Below are 27,874 nucleotides of genomic sequence, written 5' to 3' on the forward strand. Positions count from 1 at the left end.
TGGAAAGTCTTGGGTATGGGGTGTGGGCCGGTCTTGGAGCGAGACATGAACCCAGCGATAGGTGACTTAAATGGGGATTTCGATGTGGATTCAATATATAACTTATTTAAGAATATTCTAAACAAAGCACAGGAACGTAGTATACCATACAAATTGAATAGATCGAATACTAATGACCCAAAGTGGATAACAAAGAATTTGAAGAACCTTATAGGTAAAAAGAGAGCTTGGTACAAAAGGATTAAAAATGGGGAGGTCACTTTAGAACAGGAATTCGTACAACTGGTTAGAAATGTTAAAAAAGAGATAAGGAAAGCAAAAAGAAACTATGAAGTTTGCATAGCAGGGCAAGCAAAGACAAATCCTAAAGGGTTTTTTCAGTTATATCGTACTAAGACTAGGGAAAGGATAGGTCCATTAAAAACTGAGACAGGTCAAATAACAGATAGTGATGAAGAGATGAGTAGTATTTTTAATAAATATTTTGTATCTGTATTTACTAAAGAGGAACTTACAATATGCCTTCAGCCGAACAAGTCTATGTGGGTGGGGACGAGGACAGGTTGACGAGTTTAGCAGTTACCAGGGAGGATGTTCTTAAACAAATAGTAAAACTCAAACCAAACAAATCCCCAGGGCCGGATGAAGTGTTTGCCAGGGTGCTTAAAGAATGCAAAGAGGAGCTTTGTGACCCACTGTCAACCATATTTAATAAATCAATAGAGTCAGGCAGAGTGCCAGAGTTTTGGAAAGTTGCTAATGTGATACCAGTTTTTAAGAAAGGAGATAGATCACTTGCGTCTAACTATCGACCAATTAGCCTAACGTCTATTGTGGGAAAGTTACTCGAATCTATAATAGCAAATAAAATTCGTCTTCATCTTGAAAAACATAAATTAATAATTGAGTCGCAACATGGTTTTATAAATGGCCGTTCATGTTTAACAAATTTGTTATCTTTTTATTCTAGCATTGTTGAGGCAGTTGATAGTGGTAAGGATTGCGATGTTGTATACCTTGACTTTAGCAAAGCTTTTGATACAGTGCCACATGAAAGACTGATTAAAAAGATAGAGTCTCATGGTATTGGGGGTGCTATATTAAGCTGGATTAGGGCATGGCTATACCAAAGGAAACAGAGAGTTAGTATAAATGGAATCAAGTCAGAGTGGGAAAATGTTGTAAGTGGAGTGCCTCAAGGCTCTGTCCTGGGACCTCTGTTGTTTATAATATATATAAATGATTTAGATTCAGGTTTGAGTAGCAACATTTGCAAATTTGCCGATGATACGAAAATCGGTAGGGAAATTAATTCGGAGGAGGACTCACTATCACTTCAAGTTGATCTAGATAGGGTTTTGAAATGGTCAAAGGATTGGCAGATGCAGTTTAATGCTGATAAATGTAAAGTTCTGAGGTTAGGTAATGATGATAGAGTTACAAGATACGAGCTAGATGGTGTTGTGATTGCGAAGTCGGATTGCGAAAGGGATCTGGGAGTTATGATTAGTAAGAATTTAAAACAAAAGGATCAATGCATAAATGTTCGTAATAAGGCAAATCGGACACTTGGATTTATTAATCGCAGCGTTAGTAACAAGACACCTGGTGTGGTTCTCAAGCTATATCTTGCTCTAGTTAGGCCCCATTTAGATTATGCAGTTCAGTTTTGGTCGCCATATTATAGAATGGATATAAATTCACTTGAACGTGTCCAGCGTAGGATGACTAAGTTAATTCCCCAAATTAGAAATCTTTCATATGAAGAAAGATTAACAAAGCTTAAGTTGCATTCACTGGAAAGGCGAAGAGTTAGGGGTGACATGATAGAGGTTTACAAGTGGATGAATGGACATAACCGGGGGGATATTAATAGGGTATTAAAAGTATCAACACAGGACAGAACACGAAACAATGGATATAAATTGGATAAGTTTAGATTTAGGAAAGACTTGGGTAAATACTGGTTCAGTAACAGGGTTGTTGATTTGTGGAACCAATTGCCGCGTAACATTGTGGAGGTGGGGTCCCTCGATTGTTTCAAGCACGGGTTGGACAAGTATATGAGTGGGATTGGGTGGTTATAGAATAGGAGCTGCCTCGTATGGGCCAATAGGCCTTCTGCAGTTACCTTTGTTCTTATGTTCTTATGTTCTTATGTTAACACAAGAGAACTTTGAAAACGCTAAATTGCAGCCTATAGAGGGATAAGACAGTGGTTTGAATTGTAGAATAAAAATGCAGAAAGATATGCTGGAAACAGTAATGTTTTAAAACATTTAACATATACTAGAATTTGTTTTTAAATGTGCTTGGTAGCTTTTACAAGGCCCCAACTCGTTCTTGTAATGTTGCCTCGATGTGTAAACTCAGTCCCAATATCCTAAGCAAATCCAAACATCCCAGGCTTCTTATTCATCTAATCGGGTGAATAAATCCGGCATGGAAAGTGCGTGTTCCAACTTTCAGTTTGCTGAATCGAGGTTTGTTGAATCAAGGTTCCACTGTACAGTATTATGAAATTGCACCATTTTACTCACCAACCAAATTTTGGAAGACCTCAGTGTCCACCAAAACTCCTTTGCAAGTTTTACTCTGTGCTCTTTAGTTATGACAAAACATAAATTTACAATAATTGATTGTGTTGAGGACAGTTACTTAGTTCACTGATCTACATTGATAATTATATGTATTAGTGACCCTCTGGGTACATTACCAATGTCAGTATCTAAATAATGAAGCTTGATCTCTTTCTAGAGCGCTTTCATAAGTGCCTTCATGAATATTACTGTATTTGATTAGCAATTTATTACTTTAATACAAGTTGAAACTTTATCATTTTCTACTGTTTTTTGTATTTGCAAGTTGTTACTCCTATTAAATAAATAATTTTCCTGCACTTATGCCCCATCTTTTTTTTTTTCATCAGTATGTCCCACTGATAGAAGAGGAGAACCTACAACACGTGCACCATATGCTGCTGTACGAATGCTATCTTCCCAACTCTGATAAACACTTGGAAAAGTTTGTGCAAGCTAAGGGAGCTCAATGTTATGATCGAAACATGCCGCTCTCGTGGTCAGCCTGCAACACTCCAATTATTGCTTGGGCTATTGGATCAGAGGGTAAAATATTTCTTTTTACAGTAATTATAATTCTGTACAGTACTAGTACAGTGTACTATATCTAGTGTGGGTTTGTTATAGAATATGGTATCTTCAAGTTGTACTGTACACTGTACCTTGATCGCTGTTACCATTAGGGTGTCTGTTTCTAATTCTTTAAGGATTCCTTTGTCTTTTCCATTTTTTTTTTTGTTGTTGTTGTAAAGAGCCAAGGGAATAAGCAAACTTCCTGTCTGACCATATTCAGTAATAGAATATATTTTATGATTTGCTTTAAAAATACCTAAAATTATTTCAATGTCCCTTTTATCTGAAGTTGTTGTATGATTATTTGTCATGAGTATGATTAATGATATGCAAATGAATAGAGAGAGATTTAGCAGGGTATTAAAAACGTCAACACGAAACAGTTTTTACAGTTGGACAAGTTTAGATTTTAGAAACGTTTGGGAAAATACTGATCAGAAAGTAGGGTTTGAGATTTATAGATAAGTTTGCTGGTATTAACTAAGAGCTGCCTCACATTGTGATGTACCTTCTGCAGTCTCATAATCTTACGGCAACTATAGTGCGTATTAAAACCCATCTTACACATGTGAAATGAAAGTGTTGACATTTTGGTCCTTTCTGGGCCCTTGTCGAGCCATAACTTGATAAGAGTCCAGGATGGACTGAAATGTCACATTCATTTCATATTTGTGGATTTGATTATTTGGTTTAGCCATGTTACTGTAACTTATTTTCTGCATACAATATATAATTTTATTATCTTGTAGGGGAAATGTACCCAGAACATGTGGGTGTTCCCTTGGGAGAGGAACACGGAGGTGCTACATACTTCATGCTAGAAATCCACTATGATAACCCTAACCTTAGGACAGGTAAGTTGTCTAATACTGTATTACTGATTAAATATTCCATAGCACATGCCATCCAAATTTGTCAATTTCTGCACAGTGCCTTAGATTTTAATGCTAACAAATGTGTGATTCACACAAAAATCGTATTACTGTGATGTATATTAATGAGAAAATCCACTACGGCAGTGAGGTGTGAGCGAACCTATGACCAAAGCAATGCCAAGCCGCATACTCTACTTGGACTGGCTTTAGTAGCATGCCTCCAGACTCCCTGTGATTTCAGTAGAAATATGACTTTCACAAGTCTTTGGTGGTATAGTATGCGGCTTGGCATTGCCTTATCAATATGATTGACATTGGGCCTTATCAATATGATTGCTTTTTTAAAGATTTTGTATTTCCATGCAGCCACAAACCACAATACCACAAACCAAAATGCTACAAACGCGTCCTAATGTTTAACTAGCTGTCAATTTGGGATAAATTTTCTCCTGTAATTTTTCAGGTATTGTGGACAGTTCTGGGGTGCGCATTATGTATACTCAGAAATTACGTCAGTATGATGCTGGAATCTTAACCCTGGGACATACAGTATCACCAACACACATTATTCCACCTGGGCAGAGTTGGAACACTGTTGCCCACTGTACTGCAGCATGTACAGAAAGGGTATGTGCAGTGTACACTTAGTCGCCTATTTATTATTACGTTTATTAGTAAAGGCACGCTTCAAGTACAGTATTGTATTATTGTAATACAGTACTAGAGTTTTATGACCAAAAATTCTTGGTTAATCTAAAGAAAAGTACGTACATATATATATTAATATAGTTTTGGTGAACAAATACTATGATTCTAAAGATGACACTATTTATATTGCTCTTGTAATAAATCTGAGTGTTAATGTATTCCAGACATTACCACATTCTGGAATAAAAGTATTCCAAGGATTTCTTCATGCACATCTTCTTGGTTCATCCATCTCGATACAGCAAATACGAAGTGGACGTGAGCTGCCGACTGTCATTAAGGGCAAGTCACATTTACGTTTTGTTGACATGAATATCGGTAATATTATTACAGTATAGTATTTAACTCTCTATACACTAAGTAGGTCCTCATGTTCCTGCCACGTTCATGCTCTCCATATTTTAGTGGAAATGTCACTTAATGATGCAAAATGCTGCATATTGTAACTCTGATGATAAAAGAATATTATTTAATTCATCATGTTCTGTATTAACACAAGAATTCACCATTTTGGAAAGTGTAATTTTCAAGCAGTAAATCAACATTTTTTTTATAGACAAATTGCAAAACATTTTTCTTTAGACATACTGTACTGCATTTATATTTTCATCAGAATAAAATAATCATTATTCCAAGTGCTTCTATTAGTTTCACTGACAGTTGTATATTTAATGCCAATTTTTTATTTACAAATTTTACACTGGTTACATTACGTTTCATAAATTGTATATAGAATTGTAATTCTTGTATAAGAATGGTAATCATATGTTTTAGGGGAACTACTGTATTACAAATACTTACTAAAGCATCTGTGGGTTTCATACCATCCAGAGGCCCAAAATGAAACTTTTTATTCTCGGCTATAACATTCAGCTGCCCCCCCAAAGGAAATATTAACTGTGTCTATTGACCAGGATCATGAAACAAATCAGGTCAGGCAGCTTTCTGACACCACAGAATTTTCAAGCATCTCGGCAACACCATATAATGTGCAAGTGGTTCACTGGAGATAACTTATAATAAATAAATGACCCAACCCACATGAATGCCTATATATCAATTTGTCATGGAACCTTATAACGTTGGCTTAAACTAGTCTAGAATGACATTGGCATGACATGCAGCTGCTATCACATGGCTCTTGCCAATTGCTGTCTCATATTTTGCACATCTTCCTTAGATATGAATTATGACTTCAACTACCAGCAAGCTCGAGTTTTAAAAAAGGAGATGGAAATACTGCCAGGAGATTCCTTGATTATAAAATGTGGATATGATTCCACCAAGAGGAAATTACCAACATTTGTAAGTATAGTACTGTACTTTGTATCACAGTGACAGTTTAGTATTAACTAATATTAATTTTATTCCACAATAGTTTTATTAAAATTTGTATTTTATGCCAGTAATGTAGCTGAAATTACACACTTCATATATTCTTCCTGAAAATATAATTAAACATTTTCTGAATACTAAGCTCTATATGGGAAGGACCCCTACCAGACAAGCCAGACATCCAAATAAACAGAATTCTTACAGGGGAATTTAAAAATTACCATATTCAGAATTTTTTTGTACCACAACGAACAGTTTGAATTTCCACACTCGCTATTAATAAACAAATATAATTTGAGAAAATTCAGCTTACCATGTTGTAGTTTCTTCTTATTTGATCTTGAAATCTGTAGTTCTGGAACATTTATGTAACCTAATCTCTAGTTATCCAGATTTTTGTCCAGATATGAAGTTTTTCCATAAAATTACTGTATCAGGATTTGACTTTAGACTTTGTTCCAGTCTCTGTTATCCACCCAAACCTCCGGTTATCTGGATTTCTGTCAAGATATGGCAAAAGCTTGGCAGAAAATCCATATACTGTATTTGGTTCAGCGGGCTTCAGATAACAAAGCTCGTGCAGTACTATTTTTTGGGAAATTCTTGATTATTGATTAAAATATCAATTGTAATAATAATGGCAAAACCATTAATTATATTGTAATTAATAACATCCAAAACCTGCCCACTTGTGAATGCCAGAGCATAACCTTTGTGTTTCCTTGTTTAACTCAATCTAGGGTGGCTTTAGTACGGAAGAGGAGATGTGCTTAGCATTCTTGACATATTATCCCAGGGTGAACCTCTCTGGTTGCTACTCTAGACCTGACATGGCGCTTGTGTTCGACACCTTTGGTATCCACGACTTGGTTAACAATGATCTGTAAGTATGTGTTACAAGCATTTATGAAAACATTAGCTAGTTAAATAAATAAATTATCAATATTTATTGGCTGTTATTTATTATTATTTAAACATTTATTGGTATAATAAATTAATATTTCTTGTCCAACTTGACCTAATAGAACTATGGTAAATACTGCATTTTAATTGTGAATTGTAGTACATTATTCTATGTGGAATACAGTATTTAATTCTTACTGTTTTTCTTGTGTTTTTTAGGAAGATGTTTGATCATAATGGCTTCAGGTAAATATCTGTAACCAGATTTAGTATACAGTACTGTATTTGTTTGATATAGTATTGTCAGAAATTTCTAGTCAAATGAACAAATGGTTGGTGTTCAAGAGATCAGCTGGCAGATAGGAATGTATGTGAAGGGCATGACTCCATCATAAGGTCATCTACTGACTTATTTCCCTATACAGTTTGAACTACAGTAGTTGTTAATAGTTTATCTGGTTACTGCATAAATTCAATATTCATTATCACTCTTTATACAGCATAGGTACAAATTCGTGCCTATTCACAGTATAGGCATAACACATCCACATGGATTTGACTTTAACTATCACCCTTGTGAGGTTTGGTCCTCATTCATTTCAATCATAATGTGTTATAGGTCCAAATTCAATCCCCCAATGATCCAAAAAAATGTTGTAGTTTGCCCCTTACTATGCCTTATTTTGAACACACTGGACACAAGCATTAAAATTTATGTACGTTTTGTGAAATTTAAGCACTTCAGATGCAACATTTCTTGAACAGGTTAGGTGGGTTGGTCTAAGTACTGTGTGTATACTTATGATTGCTAAAATTAATTGATTAATATGATTGATTCAAATTAGACATTAAGCTAACAGAACAGGCTATTGTTCCCACCTTGTTACTGCAATACTGTACTATATAATGTTGCTGCTAACTCTAGCCAGTTTTGAAAAGTTACACTGTACGCTTATTAATTCTGATCTGAGTTACTCAAAGTTTTAAGGCCAAAGAATATATAGTATATTTCTTGATCACTGTTTGACTAGAAGGCTTCAGAGTACAGTAATGAAGTACTTTACAGATTTGAACAAACTTTAATACTATAATGTACAATTGTGCCATTAAAATCTAGATATTAAATTAAGCATCTAAATCTTAAATATCACCTATCCATATGCAGATGCTTGGCCTGTAGGATGCTTAGGTTTTGTTGGTTGTCAGTAGATGCATAACCAATAAATTGATCAACCCTTGCCATAATTGAACTTTATTTTATAGTGTAGCAACTCCCTCATCTCCCCCACCCCCCTCACCCCACCGTAACAACCCCCCCTCTGTCACCACCCCACCCCTCCTCCGTCACTACCCCACCCCTCCTGTCACCATCCCCTCCTGCCAAACTGGTAGATAGGATTTGTGTGTATTCTTGCCTGTTTGTGCACCGGTCTGGAAAGCTGTGAAAGTGGAAACTGTATTTTGTATTAAAGATGAATATAATCTTGAGGTATTTAATGATACAATTTACGTTTAATAATTTTAAAGTATTTAATTATACAATTTTATGTTTCATGTTTTTTTTACTTGTTTTTTCTATAGTGAAAATTATATTAACGAAGAAGAAGAAGACGAGAGGCTGTCCGATATGCAGACTGAAAATACAAATGATCCACAAAATATTCATTTGGCTGATATATATCGCTACGTTATTGCTAAAGCTCCTGAAAGTAAGTCTTTTAAATATAAAGTATGTACAGTATATTTTAAACAAATTACTCAAAAGGACAGTAGAACTGATCATATTGAGCATCATATCCATTTTTCTTTCTGAACTGGTAATGAAATATTTTTTGTTATTTTATCATTTGACCATTTTCATTCAAATGGCAGTACACCTTGAGGTTACCTTGAGGTGCTTCCGGGGCTTAACGTCCCCGCGGCCCGGTCGTCGACCAGGCCTAATGGTTGCCGGACTGATCAACCAGGCTGTTGGACGTGGCTGCTCGCAGCCTGATGTATGAGTCACAGCCTGGTTGATCAGGTATCCTTTGGAGGTGCTTATCCAGTTCTCTCTTGAACACTGTGAGGGGTTGGCCAGTTATGCCCCTTATGTGTAGTGGAAGCGTGTTGAACAGTCTCGGGCCTCTGATGTTGATAGAGTTCTCTCTCAGAGTACCTGCTGCACCTCTGCTTTTCAACGGGGGTATTCTGCACATCCTGCCATGTCTTCTGGTCTCATGTGATGTTATTTCTGTGTGCAGGTTTGGGACCAGCCCCTCTAATATTTTCCACGTGTAAATTATTATGTACCTCTCCCGCCTGCGCTCAAGGGAGTACAGTTTTAGGCTCTTTAGTCGGTCCCAATAGTTTAGATGTTTTACTGAGTGGATTCTAGCAGTAAAGGATCTCTGCACGCTCTCCAGGTCAGCAATTTCTCCAGCTTTGAAAGGGGCTGTCATTGAGCAGCAGCACCACTCTATAGAGCACAAGCATTTTGAAAAGTATCATCATCGGTATAGCATCTCTAGTGTGAAAAGTTCTTGTTATCCAACCTGTCATTTTTCTTGCAGTTGTGATGGCTACTTTATTGTGTTCTTTAAAGGTAAGGTCTTCCGACATGAGTACACCCAGATCCTTTACATTGCTTTTTCGTTCTACGTTATGATTTGCCTGAGTTTTGTACGTGGTTTCCGTACACGTAACATACCTGAATCTATAGATACTCAAGGGTCCTGTAGTATATTGGTCTACATTCTCGAATAACAATTAAGGATCCAGTGTTCAGTCTCCAGGTTGGACAGAAATGATTATTTGTCTGAATAAATGGTTATTCAAATTTTTGCTAATTCGTCTTGAGACGAGACAGTTACAGGAATCTTAAACGTATAAATAAAGGCTAACATAGTTCAAATAGACAAAAACAACAGTAGAGAAGACCCTCTTAATTATAGACCAGTATCGGTGACAAGCATAGCTGTCAAAATGGAAAAAATAATAAAAACCAAATGGGTAGAACATCTGGAGAGAAATGACATATCAGACAGTATAGTTTTTGATCAGGAAGATTCTGTATAACAAATCTGCTTAGTTTTTATGATAGAGCCACAGAGATTTTACAGGAAAGAGATGGTTGGGTTGATCACATTTATCTGGAATTAAAAAGGCATTCGACAGTCCCACATAAGAGCTTGTTCTGGAAACTGGAACTTACTGGAAGAATGATAGGGAGGCTCCTAAAATGGATGAAAAATGTTCTAACAACAGAAAATGAGGGCAGTAATCAGAAGCAATGCACTGAACTGGAGAAATATCATGGGTGGGGTACCATAGGGTTTAATTCTTTCACAGTTAATGTTCATTGTTGACATAAATGGCCTACCAGAAGGAATACATTATATGAACATGTTTGTTAATGATGTTAAGATACTAGGGAAGATAAACTTAGACCATTGTTATGTCCTTCAAGATGACCTGAATAACTTAAGTGCATGGCAGATGGAATTTAATGTGAATAAATGTCGTGTTATGGAATGTGGAATAGGAAAATATAGACCACATGACCTACAAATTATGTGGAAAAAGCTTTAAAAAATTCTGGTAAAGAGATCTAGGGGTGGTTCTAAATAGAAAACTCACCTGAGGACCACGTAAAGAACATTGTGCAAAGATCCTATGCTACACTATCCAGTTTCAGAATTGCTTTTAAATACAATGATGATGAAATACTAAAGAAACTGTTCAAGACTATTGTAAAACCAAAGATAGAATGTGCAGCTGTTGTATGGTGTGCATATTTCAAGAAGCACATCAGCAAACTGGAAAAGGTGCAAAGACGTGCAACAATAATTACAGGCTTCCAGAACTGTAAAACAAGAGTTATGAAAAGAGGCGTTAAATATGCCAAAGCTAGAAGACAAGAGAGAGAGAGGATAAGATCACCACTTCCAAAATAATAACAGGAATTGACCAATTTGACAAAGAGGAATTCTTGTAACCTAAGCTAAGGAAACAAAGGTACCAAACAAAGTATTAGTTTTCTTTTGCAAACAGTGGTAGACGGTTAGAACAAGCTAAGTGAGAAGGTGGTGGAGGCCAAAACCTTCGATAGTCTTAAAGCATTATATGACGGAGTGCTAGGAAGACGGGACACCACAAGCGTAGCTCTCATCCTGTAACTACACTTAGGTAATTACACAAGCACACATGCATTGGGAAAATAATGGTACCATCTGTCACTCATGCTGATGAAAATATTGGCCTAGCTAGGGTTAAATTGTCACAACCTTACCAATAGTGGTCTCCGGTTCAACGAGTACCAGACTCTGTAAACTAGATACCATATTCCAGATTTAACAGCCAATTGCTCGGTAAATAATCCTATTGCCAATCTCAAAATCGGCCTTTCAGATCGGCATTGTGGTAAATAAAAGTTCCTTAAACATTGGGATACTGTATTTTGTCTTTAAACACAACAACTGTACAATGCTGCAGTTGTTACTAATCACTGAAAGTGATCACCATTTATTTACATAAATTTTTTGTCTACTAAATATTTTATTATAGATTTTTATGCTGTACAGTATTTAAAATTAATTATCTTTAATATGATAAAGCTAAACAAAAAAAATTATGTGTAAAGAGATATTTATATTTATCTAAATATTTAAAAATATTTTCCAGAATTCTTCAATAGATCATTCTATGATATCCTTTATGACAAAACAACATGGCAGAACAAGCAGTTAATATCTACGTTGCAGGAAATGACCATGTATGGACAACATGAACCCTCCTGTGAAGGCCATGGCCGAGAGCTCGTTCAAGGGGTCAGTATTCTAGTTAAGTGTAAAAGTGTAAGTTCTTCCACATGCTCTTTCCATATGATACACTTCAGATGTTTCTTGGCAATTTCAACATTATCAACCACATTTAGATTGATGTTCAGATACTTGTCAGTTTCAACATGTAAATTAAAGTTATGTGTATTACTTGTTCTATTTTACAATGTCTTTTTCACATAGCAGCTAAAGTTATTGTAATTCATAATTGCTGAAGGTATGATGGTTTTTACACATTTTAATAACTGTTTGCAGTAATGCATATGAATTGTATTACATTCAAAATGTTATTTTGTTTGTAGAAGCATTCAAATATAGTACAGTATAGACAAAGCCTTCCAAGAACAAGCTGTAGGTTGTTATTAAAGAGTGGCAATGTTTGTGACCTCAAATAGTTCTCTATAGTTTAAATATAAGAAAAAAAAGTTACATACCACCATGTTTTAAAATAAAATGTCTTTTTGTCTGTAGCAATCTTATTTATTTAGTTCTTTTTAAGGGCTGCTCTCAAGAAAACATCTTGCAGATAATCCTATCAAGCATACTTCTCTAGCCTGTTCTGTTCTTCTTGTGTTCTTATGCCACCTTTCCTCCGAGTTCATCTTCACCCTCATTTCTAGGACGTTAATTATCTACTCATTATTCAAATCCTTTGCATTTTTGTATAAATTCTTTCCTCACACTCTCCAGTCATCATATTGAAAACCATTGTAATGCATCTCTCAACATGCATTTTCTACTCTATTCTCTATTTAATAATTCTCTGATTAATAGCATGACTGTACATGCATTTCTCAACTAGCTTATTTCAACTGGCCAAATTATTAATACATGTGTCACATTTAATGCTTCTTTTATATAAATGAAGATTAGGATGGTAATATCTTGCAATCATTTTTAACATCCCTTAAGAGCACTTTTCCCCATTCATGATCTTTTCCGGGTGTCCAGTTACTTTTGTTTTGCCTCACTTATTGTAGGAAGATTGAAAGCATTTTGTTTACAAATATTAAAGTAAAACTATATCTTGGTGTGGTATTCTTCAGCTGCCAAGAAAAACCAAGTATCCTGATTTTATACCACTCCAACACAAGCAAAAGGAGTGTACTAGTAGCCACAAGGACATTGAGGTGCTCCATCCAGCAGTCAAGCCTACTGTCTCGCCAACCACTATCAAACCAAGGAAGGCAGAAAAGGAACAAGGTAAGAGATTTGGTTCAGTTTTTTTTTTAAGCAATGTGAAGACAACTTTGAGAGAATAAAATATCTCTCTGTACTGGTTAGGCATTGTAGTTGCATTCTTAAAGACTAACAATATAATTTTGTCTTATTTTTTGAATGAATACATCTATTTTATGTGTGTATATACATATACACCACCACCAAACTGTCTATTTCAAATACTCCAACAAATAAAATCACTTTGTGTAATTTATCAAGAATTATCATGACACTATGTAATTTTAATAATTTAAATCTTGTGTTGCTGATAATTGCAGTATTTAATAGCTTTTAATCTGAGACACATTGTTGTTATGCCCTTCAAGTGTACAGTACACTTGTTGCTATTTGTAATGCTTAAGTTATATGCTATAATTAAGAAAATGTGTAACATATTAAAAGTAAAAAATGCTTCCCAATACAGATGAGACATCAGCAACACCAGCTGCAAGTGTACCATGGCTTCCACAAGAAGAGAATGAGATTAAAAGGGAGTCTCTTCCCCAGCGTGATGGAAGTGGGGTTGATCAAACAACAGTGTCTATATATTATGTTACTGCTTTATGTCTTTTATCTCTAGTGTTTTGAGTGTTATTTATGGTGCCAACATACATCACACATCACACAACACACGTACTCCATTGGATAAGGGAGTACCTAAGCAACAGAAGACAGCGAGTCATTGTGAGGGCGTGAGGTCTCAGATTGGTGAGGCGTCACCAATGGAGTCCCACAAGGGTCAGTCCTTGGACCTGTACTGTTTCTGATAAATGTAAATGATCTCCCTGAGGGTATAGAATCGTTCCCCTCATTGTTTGCTGTTGATGCAAAAATTATGACAAGGATTAAGACAAGTAGATAGTATGAGGCCACAAGAGGACCTAGACAAACTGAATGAATGGTCCAACAAATGGCTACTAAAGTTCAACCTGAGTAAATGCAAGGTAATGAAGCTAGGCAGTGGAAACAGGAGGCCAGACATAGGATACAGAATGGGAGATGAAGTACTGTATTTTATGAAATGGACAGAGAAAGATCTAGTTGATATCACACCTTATGTCTCCCACATGAAAAGAATAACATCTGCAGCATATACAAGGATGGCTAACATCAGAACAGCATTCAGGAACCTGTGTAAGGAATCATTCAGAATGTTGTATACCACATATGTAACACCAATCCTGGAGTATGCGGCCCCAGCATGGAGCCTGTACCTTGTCAAGCACAAGACCAAGCTGGAAAAAGTTCAGAAGTATGCCACTAGGCTAGTCCCCGAACTAAGAGAAATTATGAGGAAAGACTGTGTGAAATGCACCTCACGACACTGGAAGACAGAAGAGTAAGGGGAAACATGATCACTACCTACAAAATTCTCAGAGGAATTGACATGGTAGATAAGGATAAACTGTTTAACACAGGGGGTATACGAACAAGGAAACACAGGTGGAAACTGAGTACCCAAATGAGCCACAGGGATGTTAGAAAGAACTTTTTGCAGTGTCAGAGTAGTTAATAAATGGAATGCATTAGGCAGTTATGTGGTGGAGGCTGACTCCATACACAGTTTCAAATGTAGATATGATAGAGCCAAGTAGGCTCAGGAATCTATACATCACTTGATTGACAGAGTAAAGCAAAGAGCCAGTGCTCAACCCCCCCCCCCCCCCCTTTTTTCCCACCAGCACAACTAGGTGAGTACACACACAGTTCAGGTATGTTTATTGAGACAAGAAAATACATCTCAAAGGGATAGAGTAGCTTAGGCTATTTCTACCCCTCCAACACACAGGTGGATAGTGGCAATTGTAGTGAAAAAATAAATATAAATCTGGACAAAATATTTATGCCAATTGAAATAAGTTTATTGAGGTAAAATACACACAATGGGAGAAGATAGCTCAAGCTATTCTCACCCCGTTCAGTACATCGTGTTAATACATACATAGACACACATCACAAACAATAAACATATTACCAAACATTCTGAGAGATAAACATATTAACAAACATTCTGAGAGATAAACATATTGTCAAACATTCTGAGAGATAAACATATTGCCAAACATTCTGAGAGATAAACATATTGCCAAACATTCTGAGAGATAAACATATACATTTCTTATTTATGCCAAGGGTCTCTGACCCAGAGCCGAGCATCAAAACAAAGATGGCGGCCAGGGCAGGAGTGGACGGGACAGTAGAGACACCAGATGAGGCAAACTTCGTAGGATTTACTCAGAAACAACTACAGGAAGGTGGTTTTCTAGGTAGGTTAGAGATAATTGATGTTATGCTAAAGAAGTGTGAAAGAAAAAGTAGTTAAATTAGGAGAAAATGGAGCTCTCAGGTGTGAGTTTTAAAGTTCTCAGTGAGTGAGTTTTTAAATTTTTAAAGCTCTCAGTGAGTGAGTTTTTAAAGGGTTTCACCCTTTAAAAAGGACGTTTTCTACAGAAAGGTAAGAAAATTACTAAATTAATGGCCAGGGTAAAGGCTCAGGAGGAACAAATCGAGGAACTAGTGAATGAAAATGAGGTATGGAAAGTGAGGAGTGATGACTTTGAAGAATTAAACAAGAAAATAGACTCATACAGGGTAAAGTCTGCCCGAAACGCTTTGCGTAATAGTGGCTTTAGGCATTGTATGTACTAGCTCTTTATCTATAAATCTATCAGTTTTTGTAAAATCTCTTGTATGTATGTACGTATCATACTTGTATGTATCATACGTCAGGCTGCGAGCAGCCGCGTCCAACAGCCTGGTTGATCAGTCCAGCAACCAGGAGGCCTGGTCGACGACCGGGCCGCGGGGACGTTAAGCCCCGGAAGCACCTCAAGGTAACCTCAAGGTATGTACCTTACCTGAATAAACATTTACTTACTTATTACAGTAAACAACTCTAAGGAACCTGAGGTTACTCACAGGGAGTTAGGTAAGGATATGTCAGGACAAACTTACTTGACAACCCACATAGAGGAGAGTAATAAACAACTAGAAAAGTATTAAGAAGAAATATGAGACGTATGCGCAAGTTATCAATGAGAAATAGAGGATAAAGTGTTAGGAAGTCAAAACCAGAAATGACAAAGAATATTCAAATTCAAATTCAAATTTAGATAAAGTACATACATAACAAGGGGTGATAGAAATATTGATGAATTTATAGATAGAGATAGTACATACAATGCCTAAAGCCACTGTTAAGCAAAGCGTCTCGGGCAGTATGCAGAAATTAGACAAGTACAGTAATTAGGAAAGAACTGGTAACCAACAGTAAACTAGTACAAAACACTGCAGATAGCAGTAAGACCATAATAATTTTCAGGTGTTTAGGAAAGGAAATATCATCTTAGGTAGACAGCAGTAGCAGGAGAGATGAAAATCATATAGGAAATAGTAGGATTAGGAAATGGCCTAAAATGAAAGGAAAATGTCAATGATTTTAGGAGGATAAGAAAATATGAGAAAAGAACCGACCCTTAAGGGTGACATTTAATGGAGTAAAACACATGACGGAAGTGCTTAGAAATGCCAGGAAATTGTAGAGTGATGAGAATGGCAAACTTTGGTCAGTAAGACAACCTCTCAGAGGAGGACGGAGAAAGCTGAAAATGAACCTCATTATAGCAAAATTTCTAAATAGGAATGGAAATAAAGAAGAAATAAAAAAAAAAATTACAAAGTGTTAGGGACTGGAAAGCTAGTGAAATGGTAGATAAAAACAAAGCAACAAAATCATTAGTGGAAAGGGTAGTAAAGAACAAGGAAAAGGGAACATGTTCTTGAAAATTGTATATACCAACATAGACAGAGTGAGATAAAAAATATTGGAGCCAAAAAATATAATTTAGTTTAAGGTCTCAGATATTGTCTCATTAACAGACATGAAACTTGAAGAAAATGTTTTAAATGAAGTCGTATTCCCAAGGGGTTACTTGGTTTGGGGACATGACAGGAAAACTAGGAAAGGGGGTAGAAGTGGCTGTGCTGGCGAAAGAACACCTGAAGGTAAAGAGTTAATACTTGACAAACCTCGAAGTTGACATAATGGCATTGCAGGTCTGGAATCAGGATAAACTAATAATTGTAAATGCCTACAGCCCACCAGCAAGCAACACATGAACTAGGGAACTGGATGACAAACGAGAGGGCCTCATAATGGTCATGAGAGAGATAATAGTACAAGCAGATAAAGTTAAATCACATTTGTTACTACTGAGGGACTTCAGCTTTAAAGCAATAGACTGAGAGGCCTACGAAGCAAGAACAGAGGAAATTTGGACAGGCAGATTTGTAAACCTCATTCTGGAGACATTTATGTATCAACACGTCAAGCAGGCCACAAAAAAAAAAAAAAGACACCCCTAGGGTCAACACTTGCAGCAGAGGAGCTCCAGCATATTTCAACAATCCTAAGTATTGTAGTACAGGTTGATGGTAGTGAGTGGTGTCCCAGAGAACATAAAGGTATAGTGCTCTTGAAAAATAGGTGAGATAACAGGAGAATGCTAAGGGAAGTGAAAAATCGGATGAGAAAAAGTTGCCCTAATGTTTACAGTGCAGAGAAGAACATTCAAGATGGCCACTGGCAAGGGGAAAAACAAAACAGAGCTTGATTTTGAGGGATTCAATGAAGAAAGCATTGATATTAGCAGTCTACATAACAAGTTGGTAAATTTAGATACTATAGTGAACTCTCATGTAGAAATAATTAGTAAATTGAAAGAAAGTAATGACCATTTGAATAGCAAAGTTTTATGTCTTGAGGGTTCAGTGAAAGACTTGCGCAAGGATAAGAATCAATTGGAAACAAATTGCAAAGCCATGGAAGAAGAAAATATACTCTTAAAAATAGCTTTGGAAGAAGTTAAAGTAAATTTAAACATAAATGACTACAATAGGTTAGGCAAGGAAATTCAACAGGAGAAAAAGCTTTTGTCAGCACAGATGGAGGAAGTTACACAGGGAATAGAACAGTGCAAGAAAGATATGCAACTAACTTAAGCACAAGTGGCCAAGGAGAAGGAAAAAATAGAAGAAGCAGTAAAGGAAGTCAAACACTGCAGCAACCAAGATAAAACAAACATTAGGCTGGAAGTGAGAAAAGAATTGGCATCTAACCCGAAGTTGGTGCAAAACACAGTTGATCGGAGTAAGTCCCTGATCATTTTTGGCTGCAAAGAAAAGGCGATAACATCTAGGTCAGAAAGAGCTGTAGAAGAAGCTAAAGTAGTAGATAAAATTGTTGGCCTCGTGGAAGGTCTTACAACCATAGAGAATGTGTGCGACTACAGGAGAATAGGCAGGTACATAAAAGGGAAAGATTGACCTTTGAGGATCACCCTTAACGGTGCCAAACAGATGGAAGAAGTACTAAGGAATGCTAGAAAATTGCAAAGTGATGAGGATGGGAAAGGGTGGTCGTTAAGACGAGATCTTTCAAAAGAAGATAGAGAGAAGCTGAAACTGAACCTCGCCGAAGCAAAACATTTAAATGAGAGCAGGAATGAAGAAGAAATAAATTCTTTTTTTCTACAAAGTGATAGGGGTAGGCAAACCAGTAAAGTGGTACATAAAGGCAAACCAACAAAATCAATAGAGAGAGGGGGAGTGAAGAATAAGGAGAGGGGGAACAAGTTCCTGAAGATTGCATACACCAACATAGATGGAGTGAGATCGAAGATACTGGAGTTAAGTGATGTAATACAGCTGCAGACACCATTGTTGCACTCACGGAGACAAAACTTGAAGATGTAATTTTAAATGAGGTCATATTCCCAAGGGGTTACTGAATTTGGAGACGGGACAGTAAAATTAGGAAAGGCGGTGGCGTTGCTGTGCTGGTAAAAGAACACCTAAAGGTGAACGAAATAATGACTGCCAATCCACAAGAAGTTGACATAATAGCACCAGAGATCTGCCATGAGGATGATAAACTAATGATAATAAATGCATATAGTCCACCGCCAAGCAGCACATGGTCAAAGGAGGAGCTAGATAGTAAACGTGAAGGTCTTATAACAATAATGAGAGAGATTATAGCGAGAGCGGATAACGATAGATCACGACTGTTGATAGTCGGTGACTTCAACTTGAAATCCATAGACTGGGAAGCATATGAAGCTAAAACAGAAGATTTTTGGACCTGTAAATTTGTAGACCTCATCCTGGAAACATTCTTGTATCAACATGTTAAACAAGCTACGAGGATGAGGGAAGGGGACGTTCCCTCCATGCTAGATTTGATATTTACCAGGAAGGAGGAAGAGATATTTGACATTCAGTACCTTCCTCCCTTGGGTAAAAGTGACCATGTCTTTTTGGGAATAAAGTATGCAATGCATTATAAGCTGGAAGAAAATAAGGAGGTTGAAGCAGTTGAAAAACCAGACTTCAGTAGAGGACATTATGGTGACCTTAGAAATTTTTTTAGTGAGTATAATTGGACAGACTTGATGCTAGGCAAGGAAGTGAATGAGATGTATGTTAAGTTTTGTGAAATATATGATAAAGGCACAAAAAAATTTATACCAAAACAGAGATGCAGAACTAGGAAACAGGATTGGTTCAATAGAAATTGCGAGAGGGCTAGAGACCAAAAGACACAAAAATGGAATCAATACAGGAAGAGGCCGACCCCCCAAACATACCAGCGATACAAAGATGCGAGAAACAACTACAAGGCAGTGAGGAGAGAGGCAGAAAGAAATTTTGAAAAAGGGATTGCAGACAAATGTAAAACAGAACCAGGTCTATTCTATAAATTCATAAACAACAAATTGCAGGTAAAGGATAATATTCAGAGGTTGAAAATGGGAAATAGATTCACGGATGATGAAAAGGAAATGTGTGAAACACTAAACGAAAAGTTCCAAAGTGTGTTTGTACAAAATGAAATCTTTAGGGAACCAGATACAATAAGAATTCCAGAGAACAACATAGAGCACATAGAGGAGTCTAGAGACGAAGTGGAAAAAATGCTCAAGGAGCTCGGTAAGAACAAAGCAGCTGGCCCAGATGGCGTTTCACCATGGGTTCTGAGAGAATGTGCATCTGAGCTCAGCATTCCACTTCACCTGATCTTTCAGGCATCCCTGTGTACAGGAATCGTAGCAGACGTGTGGAAACAGGCTAACATAGTTCCAATTTACAAAAGTGGCAGCAGGGCAGACCCCCTCTATTATAGACCTGTATCATTGACAAGTGTAATAGTGAAAGTATTGGAAAAACTAATCAAAACTAAATGGGTAGAACACCTAGAGAGAAATGATATAATATCAGACAGACAGTATGGTTTTCGATCTGGAAGATCCTGTGTATCGAATTTACTCAGTTTCTATGATCGAGCCACAGAGATATTACAGGAAAGAGATGGTTGGGTTGACTGCATCTATCTGGACCTAAAAAAGGCTTTCGACAGAGTTCCACATAAGAGGTTGTTCTGGAAACTGGAAAATATTGGAGGGGTGACAGGTAAGCTTCTATCATGGATGAAAAATTTTCTGACTGATAAAAAAATGAGGGCAGTAATCAGAGGCAATGTATCGGAATGGAGAAATGTCACAAGTGGAGTACCACAGGGTTCAGTTCTTGCACCAATGATGTTTATTGTGTACATAAATGATCTACCAGTTGGTATACAGAATTATATGAACATGTTTGCTGATGATGCTAAGATAACAGGAAGGATAAGAAATTTAGATGATTGTCATGCCCTTCAAGAAGACCTGGACAAAATAAGTAGATGGAGCACCACTTGGCAAATGGAATTTAATGTTAATAAATGTCATGTTATGGAATGTGGAATAGGAGAACATAGACCCCACAAAACCTATATATTATGTGAGAAATCTTTAAAGAATTCTGATAAAGAAAGAGATCTAGGGGTGGTTCTAGATAGAAAACTATCACCTGAGGACCACATAAAGAATATTGTGCAAGGAGCCTATGCTATGCTTTCTAACTTCAGAATTGCATTTAAATACATGGATGGTGATATACTAAAGAAATTGTTCATGACTTTTGTTAGGCCAAAGCTAGAATATGCAGCTGTTGTGTGGTGCCCATATCTTAAGAAGCACATCAACAAACTGGAAAAGGTGCAAAGACATGCTACTAAGTGGCTCCCAGAACTGAAGAGTAAGAGCTACGAGGAGAGGTTAGAAGCATTAAACATGCCAAAACTAGAAGACAGAAGAAAAAGAGGTGATATGATCACTACATACAAAATAGTAACAGGAATTGATAAAATCGACAGGGAAGATTTCCTGAGACCTGGCACTTCAAGAACAAGAGGTCATAGATTTAAACTAGCTAAACACAGATGCCGAAGAAATATAAGAAAATTCACCTTCGCAAATAGAGTGGTAGACGGTTGGAACAAGTTAAGTGAGAAGGTGGTGGAGGCCAAGACCGTCAGTAGTTTGAAAGCGTTATATGACAAAGAGTGCTGGGAAGACGGGACACCACGAGCGTAGCTCTCATCCTGTAACTACACTTAGGTAATTACACTTAGGTAATTACACTTAGGTAATTACAAGAATGAGGAGGGGATGTTAAGTCAGTACTGGATCTAATATTCACCAAGAAAGAGGAGATATTTTACATCCAGTACCTTTCTACCTTAGGAAAGAGTGATCATGTCCTGTTGGACATTAAATATGCTTTGAGATATAATCTAGAAGAAAATGGGAACATTGAGACAGTTTTAACTCAATTTTAAGAGGACACTATGGAGAACTTAGAATTTTTTTTTAACGAGTCTAATTGGACAGACTTGTTGCTAGGCAGGGCAGTAAACGAGATGTATGTCAAATTTTGTGAAATATACGATGAAGGTACACAAAATTCATACCAAAACAGACGCAGGACCAGAAAACAGGATTGGTTGAACAGAAATTGCGATAGGGCCAGATGCCAAAAGACTCAAAAATGGAATCGATACAGGAACAAGCCATACCCCCAAACATTCCAGCGATACAAAAAGGCTAGAAATGACTACACGGCAGTAAGGGGAGAGGCAGAAAGAAATTTTGAAAAAGGGATAACGGATAAATGTAAAACAGAACCAGGCCTATTCTATAAATTCATAAACAGGTAAAGGATATTCAGAGGTTGAAAATAGGGAAACAGATTCACGGAAAATGAAAAGGAAATGTGTGAAACATTAAACTAAAAGTTCCAAAGTGTGTTTGTAAAAAATGAAATCTTCGGGGAACCAAACACAATAAGAATCCCAGACAACAACATAGAGCACATTGAGGTACGTATCTAGAGATTGGAAAAAAATGCTCAAGGAGCTAAGAACAAAGCAGTTGACCCAGATGGAGTTTCACCATGGGTTCTGAGAGAATGTGCACCCGAACTCAGCATTCCACTGCAACTGATTTTTCAGACATCCCTATGTACAGGAGTCATAGCAGATGTGTGGAAAAAAGCTAACATAGTTGCAATCTACAAAAGTGGCAGCAGGGAAGACCCCCTCAATTATAGACCTGTATTGCTGACAAGTGTAGTAGTCAAAATATTGGATAAAATGTTTGAAACTAAATGGGTGAAACACCTAGAGAAAAGCAATATACCTGTAATATCAAACCGTCATTATGGTGTTCAATCTGGAAGATCCTGTGTAGTGAATTTACTCAGTTTCCATGATCTAGCCAGAGATTTTATGGGAAAGAGATGGTTGGGTTTACTACATCTATCGGGACCTAACAAAGGCTTTCGACAGCGTTCTACATAAGAGGTTGTTCTGGAAACTGGAACATATTGGAGGGGTGACAGGTAAGCTTCGAACATGGATGAAAGATTTTCTAACTGGTAGAAAAATGAAGGCAGTAATTGGAGGAAGTGTATCGGACTGGAGAAATACCACAAGTGGGGTACCACAGGGTTCAGTGCTTACACTGGTAATGTTCATTGTCTACATAAACAATCTACCAGATGGAATACAAAATTATATGATCATGTTTGCTGATGATGCTAAGATAATAGGGAAGATAAGTAACTTAGACGATTGTCATGCCCTTCGAGAAGACCTGGACAAAATAAGTGTATGGCGCACTACTTGGCAAATGGAATTTAATGTAAAAAAAAATGCTATGGTATGGAATGTGGAATAGGAGAACATAGACCCCATGCAACCTATAAATTATGTGAGAAATCTTTAAAGAATTCTGAAAGAAAGATCTGGAGATCTAGTGGTGTAGATCCCCTAGTGTATAGATCTAGGGGTGGTTCAAGATAGAAAACTATCACCTGAGGATCACATAAAGAACATTGTGTGAGGGGCCTATGCTACTTTCTAACCTCAGAATTGCTTTTAAATACATGGACGGTGAAATGCTAAAGAAATTGTTCACGGCTTTTGTTAAAACAAAGCTGGAATATGCAGCAGTTGTATGGTGCCCATATCTTAAGAAGCATATCAACAAACTGGAAAAGGTGAAAAGACATGCCACCTAAGTGGCTCTCAGAACTGAAGGACAAGAGCTAAGAGGAGAGGTTAGAGGCATTAATTATGCCAAAAGTAGAAGATAGAAGAAAAAAAAGAGGCGATATGATCACTATATACAGGAATTGTAACAGGAATTGTAACAGAATGATCACAGTAACAGGAATTGATCAAATTCATAGGTAAGATTTTCCTGAGACTGCCGAAGAAATATAAGAAAATTCGCTTTCACAGAGTGGTAGCCGATTGGAACAAGTTAGGTGAGAAAGTGGTGGAGGCCAAAACCATCGGTAGTTTCAAAGAGTTATATGACAGAGTGCTGGGAAGACAGGACACCACGAGCATAGCTCTCATCCTGTAACTATACTTAGGTAAATACTTAGGTAATTACACACATACATACATACATACAAGAATATAGAGATTCTATGGGCTCTTCAAAGTTTATCCTTCACATTATTTTATTTAAAAGTTAATATAAAATAATGATTTTTATAGTCACTTTTCAGTAGTGTGAATAGACAATATATTTTTATTGTGGTGTTAATATACTGTACTATAGCTTTATCCAAATACTGTATATTATAGTATTTATTATTACATTTTTACATTTGTGTATCATTTTGTACTTCAGAAATAATTGCTGTTTGTAATTCCTGCACATAATGCAATACTGTACTCTTCTTGTGCATAACTATTTATCTTTTCCAATGGATCTTTTGTAAAATAGAATAATTGCTTTTCCTGAGCAGACGATGAGTCACATTAACGTGGCTGAAAATATGATGACCAAACCACACACCAAAAGATGAAGCAACGACGACATTTCGGTCCGTCCTGGACCATTATAAAGTCGATTGTGACGGGAGTGAGAAAGGCACGAACATTAAGTAAGGCAAGGAGCAGGTATGAGGAGGCAATTCCTAGAAGGTGAGATCAAGGCGAAAGGTCAAAACAAGAGGCAAGGTACGGATGGGATGGGTGTAATAATGGGTGGCGGAAGAATGGAATGGGAACATACGAATAAGAGGAAAAAGAGAGAAAAAAGGGGGCAGGCTTATGTCGGGTCACGTTTATTAGAAAGGTTATGTTGTGTATCGGAGCCGATTTGACGAGACGGCGCCTGTGAAGAGTAGAGGCAAGAAAGATTATTATAGAAGACCACTCAATAGGATGATTAGAGTCCCTAACATGACAGAAGAGAGCAGACATAACACTTCTTTTGTGTTCCTTAAGTCTGTCATTTAATGTACAGCCAGTTTCCCCAGCTCTGGGAACTAGATTATTATAAAGTGTTAGATTGTCGAGCTTTATGTCAAGAGGACAAGGTTTTAATGAAATTTTTTAGTTCAGATATGAAGGGAAGGCAGAGCATAGTGCTAATAGTGTTGGAAACACTATTTCCTTTCACAGTACATGCTCAAATGATGCTCTAGCCTTTCTAACAAACATGACCTGACGTACACCTACCCCACTTTTTCTCTTTCTCTTATTCTTACATTCCCATTCTTCCATCACCCCATTATTACACCCATCCCATCCGTACCTTGCAGCTTGTTCTGACCTTTCGGCTTGATCTTATCTTCTAGGAATTACCTCCTCTTACCTGCTCCTCGCCTCACTCTTGCCTTACTTAATGCCCGTGCCTCCCTCGCTTCCATCACAATCGACTTGATAATGGTCCAGGAAGGACAGAATCGTCGTCGTCTCTCATCTTCCGGTGTGTGGTTTGGTCATTATTGTTTTTCCTACCTTTTGATGCATTGGTGTCTTGGGTTTATCATTGTTATTGTGGCCTGAAGAGTATAACAATATATTTTTATACTTTTGGAATTTGATAAATATTAGATACTGTATATTCCTAATGATCTTCAACATATTTCAGTATGTATATATGGTACTTGTTATCTGTTCAGTGAACAGGGGTCTGAATGAATGTGTATTTTAACATGTATTATTAATTATGAAGTGTTTGACTTGTATTTGATGAATGTTGCCAAAAGTGTTGCCTAATCCAAAGAAACTGGCCTTAACCTAAAATAAAGTTTGAAAATATTGATTGTTCTTTGAAAAAGATCCAGGTTAGCAATTAAGTTTCATAAGATGTTCTCTATAGACATTATAGGTCTTGGTAGTTATGCTCCAATCCTCATAAACAAAGGTCAAACTCCCTGTTTATGAATGAAAAACAGTTTACACACTATTTGCAACTGGTGACGTTTGAACACTTCCGGAGAAGTGCTTCGCTGACGACTTTTGTTCAAACCACAATGCTGTAAATGCTTTGTACTACATGAGTAATTTGTAATACCCATGTACTACAAATACAAATAATCACCAACAGAATCTAAACACTTAACCTAACCAATGCCTAAATATGCACAATATGTTAATATATACAGGTATAATAATCTATATTTGAGAAAATTCCTATTTTGCATGAACGGCTTGTTAAAATTGATGAATGCGTCTTTGGGGTTGACTGCTGGACAGAATTGAACCTGGTTTGAGGATGGGGTACATTATGGGTCTAGGTAAACAGTTGGGTTAGTTCTTGACTCTTTATCAGGAATCCCGGGCAGGACAGAAATGGTTGGGCACATTTCCTTTTATCTAATGTCCTGTTAGCCTAGCAGTAAGTAGGTACACAGGAGTTAGTCAACTGTTGGGAAGTTTCATCCTGGGAGGGGTCAGTAGTTGAGCTTTAGGGTGGGGGGAAGGGCGTCTCAGTATCAGCTTAACATATACAGTGTACATGCATTGGCTACCTGTCTACTAACAAAGCCAATACCAATTAATCTATAGTAAAATAAAAGGTAAAGAATACAATTTGAAAATGGACTGGAATAAGATAAGAGCAGCTGCTGTGCAGTATTGTTATAGGTGTGTGCATGACGTATTTGTTAAAAAAAATACCAGGAAGAGAAATTAAGATAGATAATTTTTTACCTAAAAAAAATTACTACCTAGGGGATATTTATATTTTCTCTTGTGGTCAAATTTCCTCATAAACTGACTAAATTTAAAACTTCAAAATGTGTGCAATCGCCTTCAGTTATGCTAAAAAATAACACTTGAGCATAATATTTTAAACATCCCTCGTAGTTCTGAAAATTCGTGTAAGTTTGGGTAAAATATAAAAAATCTCTGTTTTCTGGGGGGAGCCCCGTCGGCTCCCCGGAGCTTTACCAGGCTGATATGCTAATGTCAGACTTTGGCATCAGTCATGTGTATGTAGTTCTAAGGCCTACCGGGGACCACGGCCAGAACCCGGCCCCCTCAGAGAGGCAAGGGGAGCAATGGCCTATAGAAACCCCCCTTGTGGTTGGAAGCATTCTATGTCTGCCATCGACCGGGTCAAGCATCCAGAAAGGTAAGCATTCCAAAACAAACCCCTATTCTGGTGAAAATTGCTACCTAAAACCGGACTAGTGGACAGAACTCCTCAACAGAAAACAAGCAAACTAGTATGATGTCACACGTCACCGTGCCGCTGTCTGCGCAGCTCCCCCCTCCTTGGGAGGGGGAAGGGGGAGCCCCAGACCTCCCACGCCGGCTATCCACCCATCAGTTCTTCGGCTGATGCTATAGGCACTGGTTATGTGCTCCGGCTCCAGTGGTTGTTTCAGCACTGTACCTAGAGTGTGGTGTCTGTTTTCTAGGTGGTGCGTGAGCCGGAGTGATTCTCCAGTACTTGGGTTGCATGCGCCTAGGGTTCCCTTCCCTAGGTGCCCTGTAAGTACTGCCCTTGGGGCCACCTTCCACAAGTTCCTTGGGTCCTGCCCCTGCTAGGCCGTTTACTGCTTGGTTTTCGGCCGCTCTTTGTGTGCTCGGGTGTTCTGTCTCCCTTGTTCGCCTTGGAGTAAGGGGCAGTTTTTGCACTGGTGGGGCACAGGGTGCTGTACAGCTTGTCTTTACCAATCATGGCGGCCGGCTCTGTTCCGCTTGGGTACGCTGTCCTCTTGCGGGGTTTTCTTTTTCTTTTTGTTTATCTACCTGGTGGGGGGGTCTGCCTTCATTCTTGCCCCTTGTGTTCTGAGTATTTTCTGGTGGTAACCCCTGCTAGGTCCCCGTGAGAGTACACATCCCGGGGGTTCAGCTCTTAAAGTTGTTTGGTAGCTTTGGGTGCCGGTTAGCAGTACCCTGCCTGGGATTACCTGAGCGCGAGTCCTCTTATAATAAATGCTCGGGACCCTGGGAAACCCCTGGGGGCGCGCGGGTTCGATGGATGTGACCCCAGAGTCTCCCCTCGCTTCCAGCGAGTTTGAGGGTTGCTCTCACCCTTTGTCTCTGGGTGACTCTGTTTTGCCTCCGGGGTCGGTGACACCTTCGACTCGGAGTCCTGCGAGTTTGGTTGCTCGTTGTGGCTCGGTTACCCGGTTGTGCTGACTAAGCGGGTGCAGGCAGCAG

General features: G+C 37.7%; 1 protein-coding gene across 2 annotated transcripts in view; it reads left to right on the plus strand.

Annotated features, from left to right (window-relative positions):
- Nucleotides 1-27,874, plus strand: part of LOC123771595 (DBH-like monooxygenase protein 1) — a 92,597-nt gene that overhangs the window by 36,802 nt on the left and 27,921 nt on the right. For both annotated transcript variants that reach the window (XM_069313648.1, XM_069313647.1), the window contains exons 7-17: nucleotides 2,930-3,125; nucleotides 3,902-4,006; nucleotides 4,491-4,654; nucleotides 4,900-5,017; nucleotides 5,916-6,040; nucleotides 6,811-6,953; nucleotides 7,193-7,219; nucleotides 8,555-8,682; nucleotides 11,636-11,781; nucleotides 12,840-12,996; nucleotides 13,439-15,281. In XM_069313648.1, the coding sequence (XP_069169749.1) occupies nucleotides 2,930-3,125; nucleotides 3,902-4,006; nucleotides 4,491-4,654; nucleotides 4,900-5,017; nucleotides 5,916-6,040; nucleotides 6,811-6,953; nucleotides 7,193-7,219; nucleotides 8,555-8,682; nucleotides 11,636-11,781; nucleotides 12,840-12,996; nucleotides 13,439-13,602 (1,473 nt within the window). In that variant the 3' untranslated portion in view covers nucleotides 13,603-15,281. The remainder of the gene's footprint in view (nucleotides 1-2,929; nucleotides 3,126-3,901; nucleotides 4,007-4,490; nucleotides 4,655-4,899; nucleotides 5,018-5,915; nucleotides 6,041-6,810; nucleotides 6,954-7,192; nucleotides 7,220-8,554; nucleotides 8,683-11,635; nucleotides 11,782-12,839; nucleotides 12,997-13,438; nucleotides 15,282-27,874) is intronic.

Source organism: Procambarus clarkii, chromosome 76 (genome assembly GCF_040958095.1).
Source record: "Procambarus clarkii isolate CNS0578487 chromosome 76, FALCON_Pclarkii_2.0, whole genome shotgun sequence".
In the NCBI taxonomy this organism is placed as follows: Eukaryota; Metazoa; Arthropoda; class Malacostraca; order Decapoda; family Cambaridae; genus Procambarus; species Procambarus clarkii.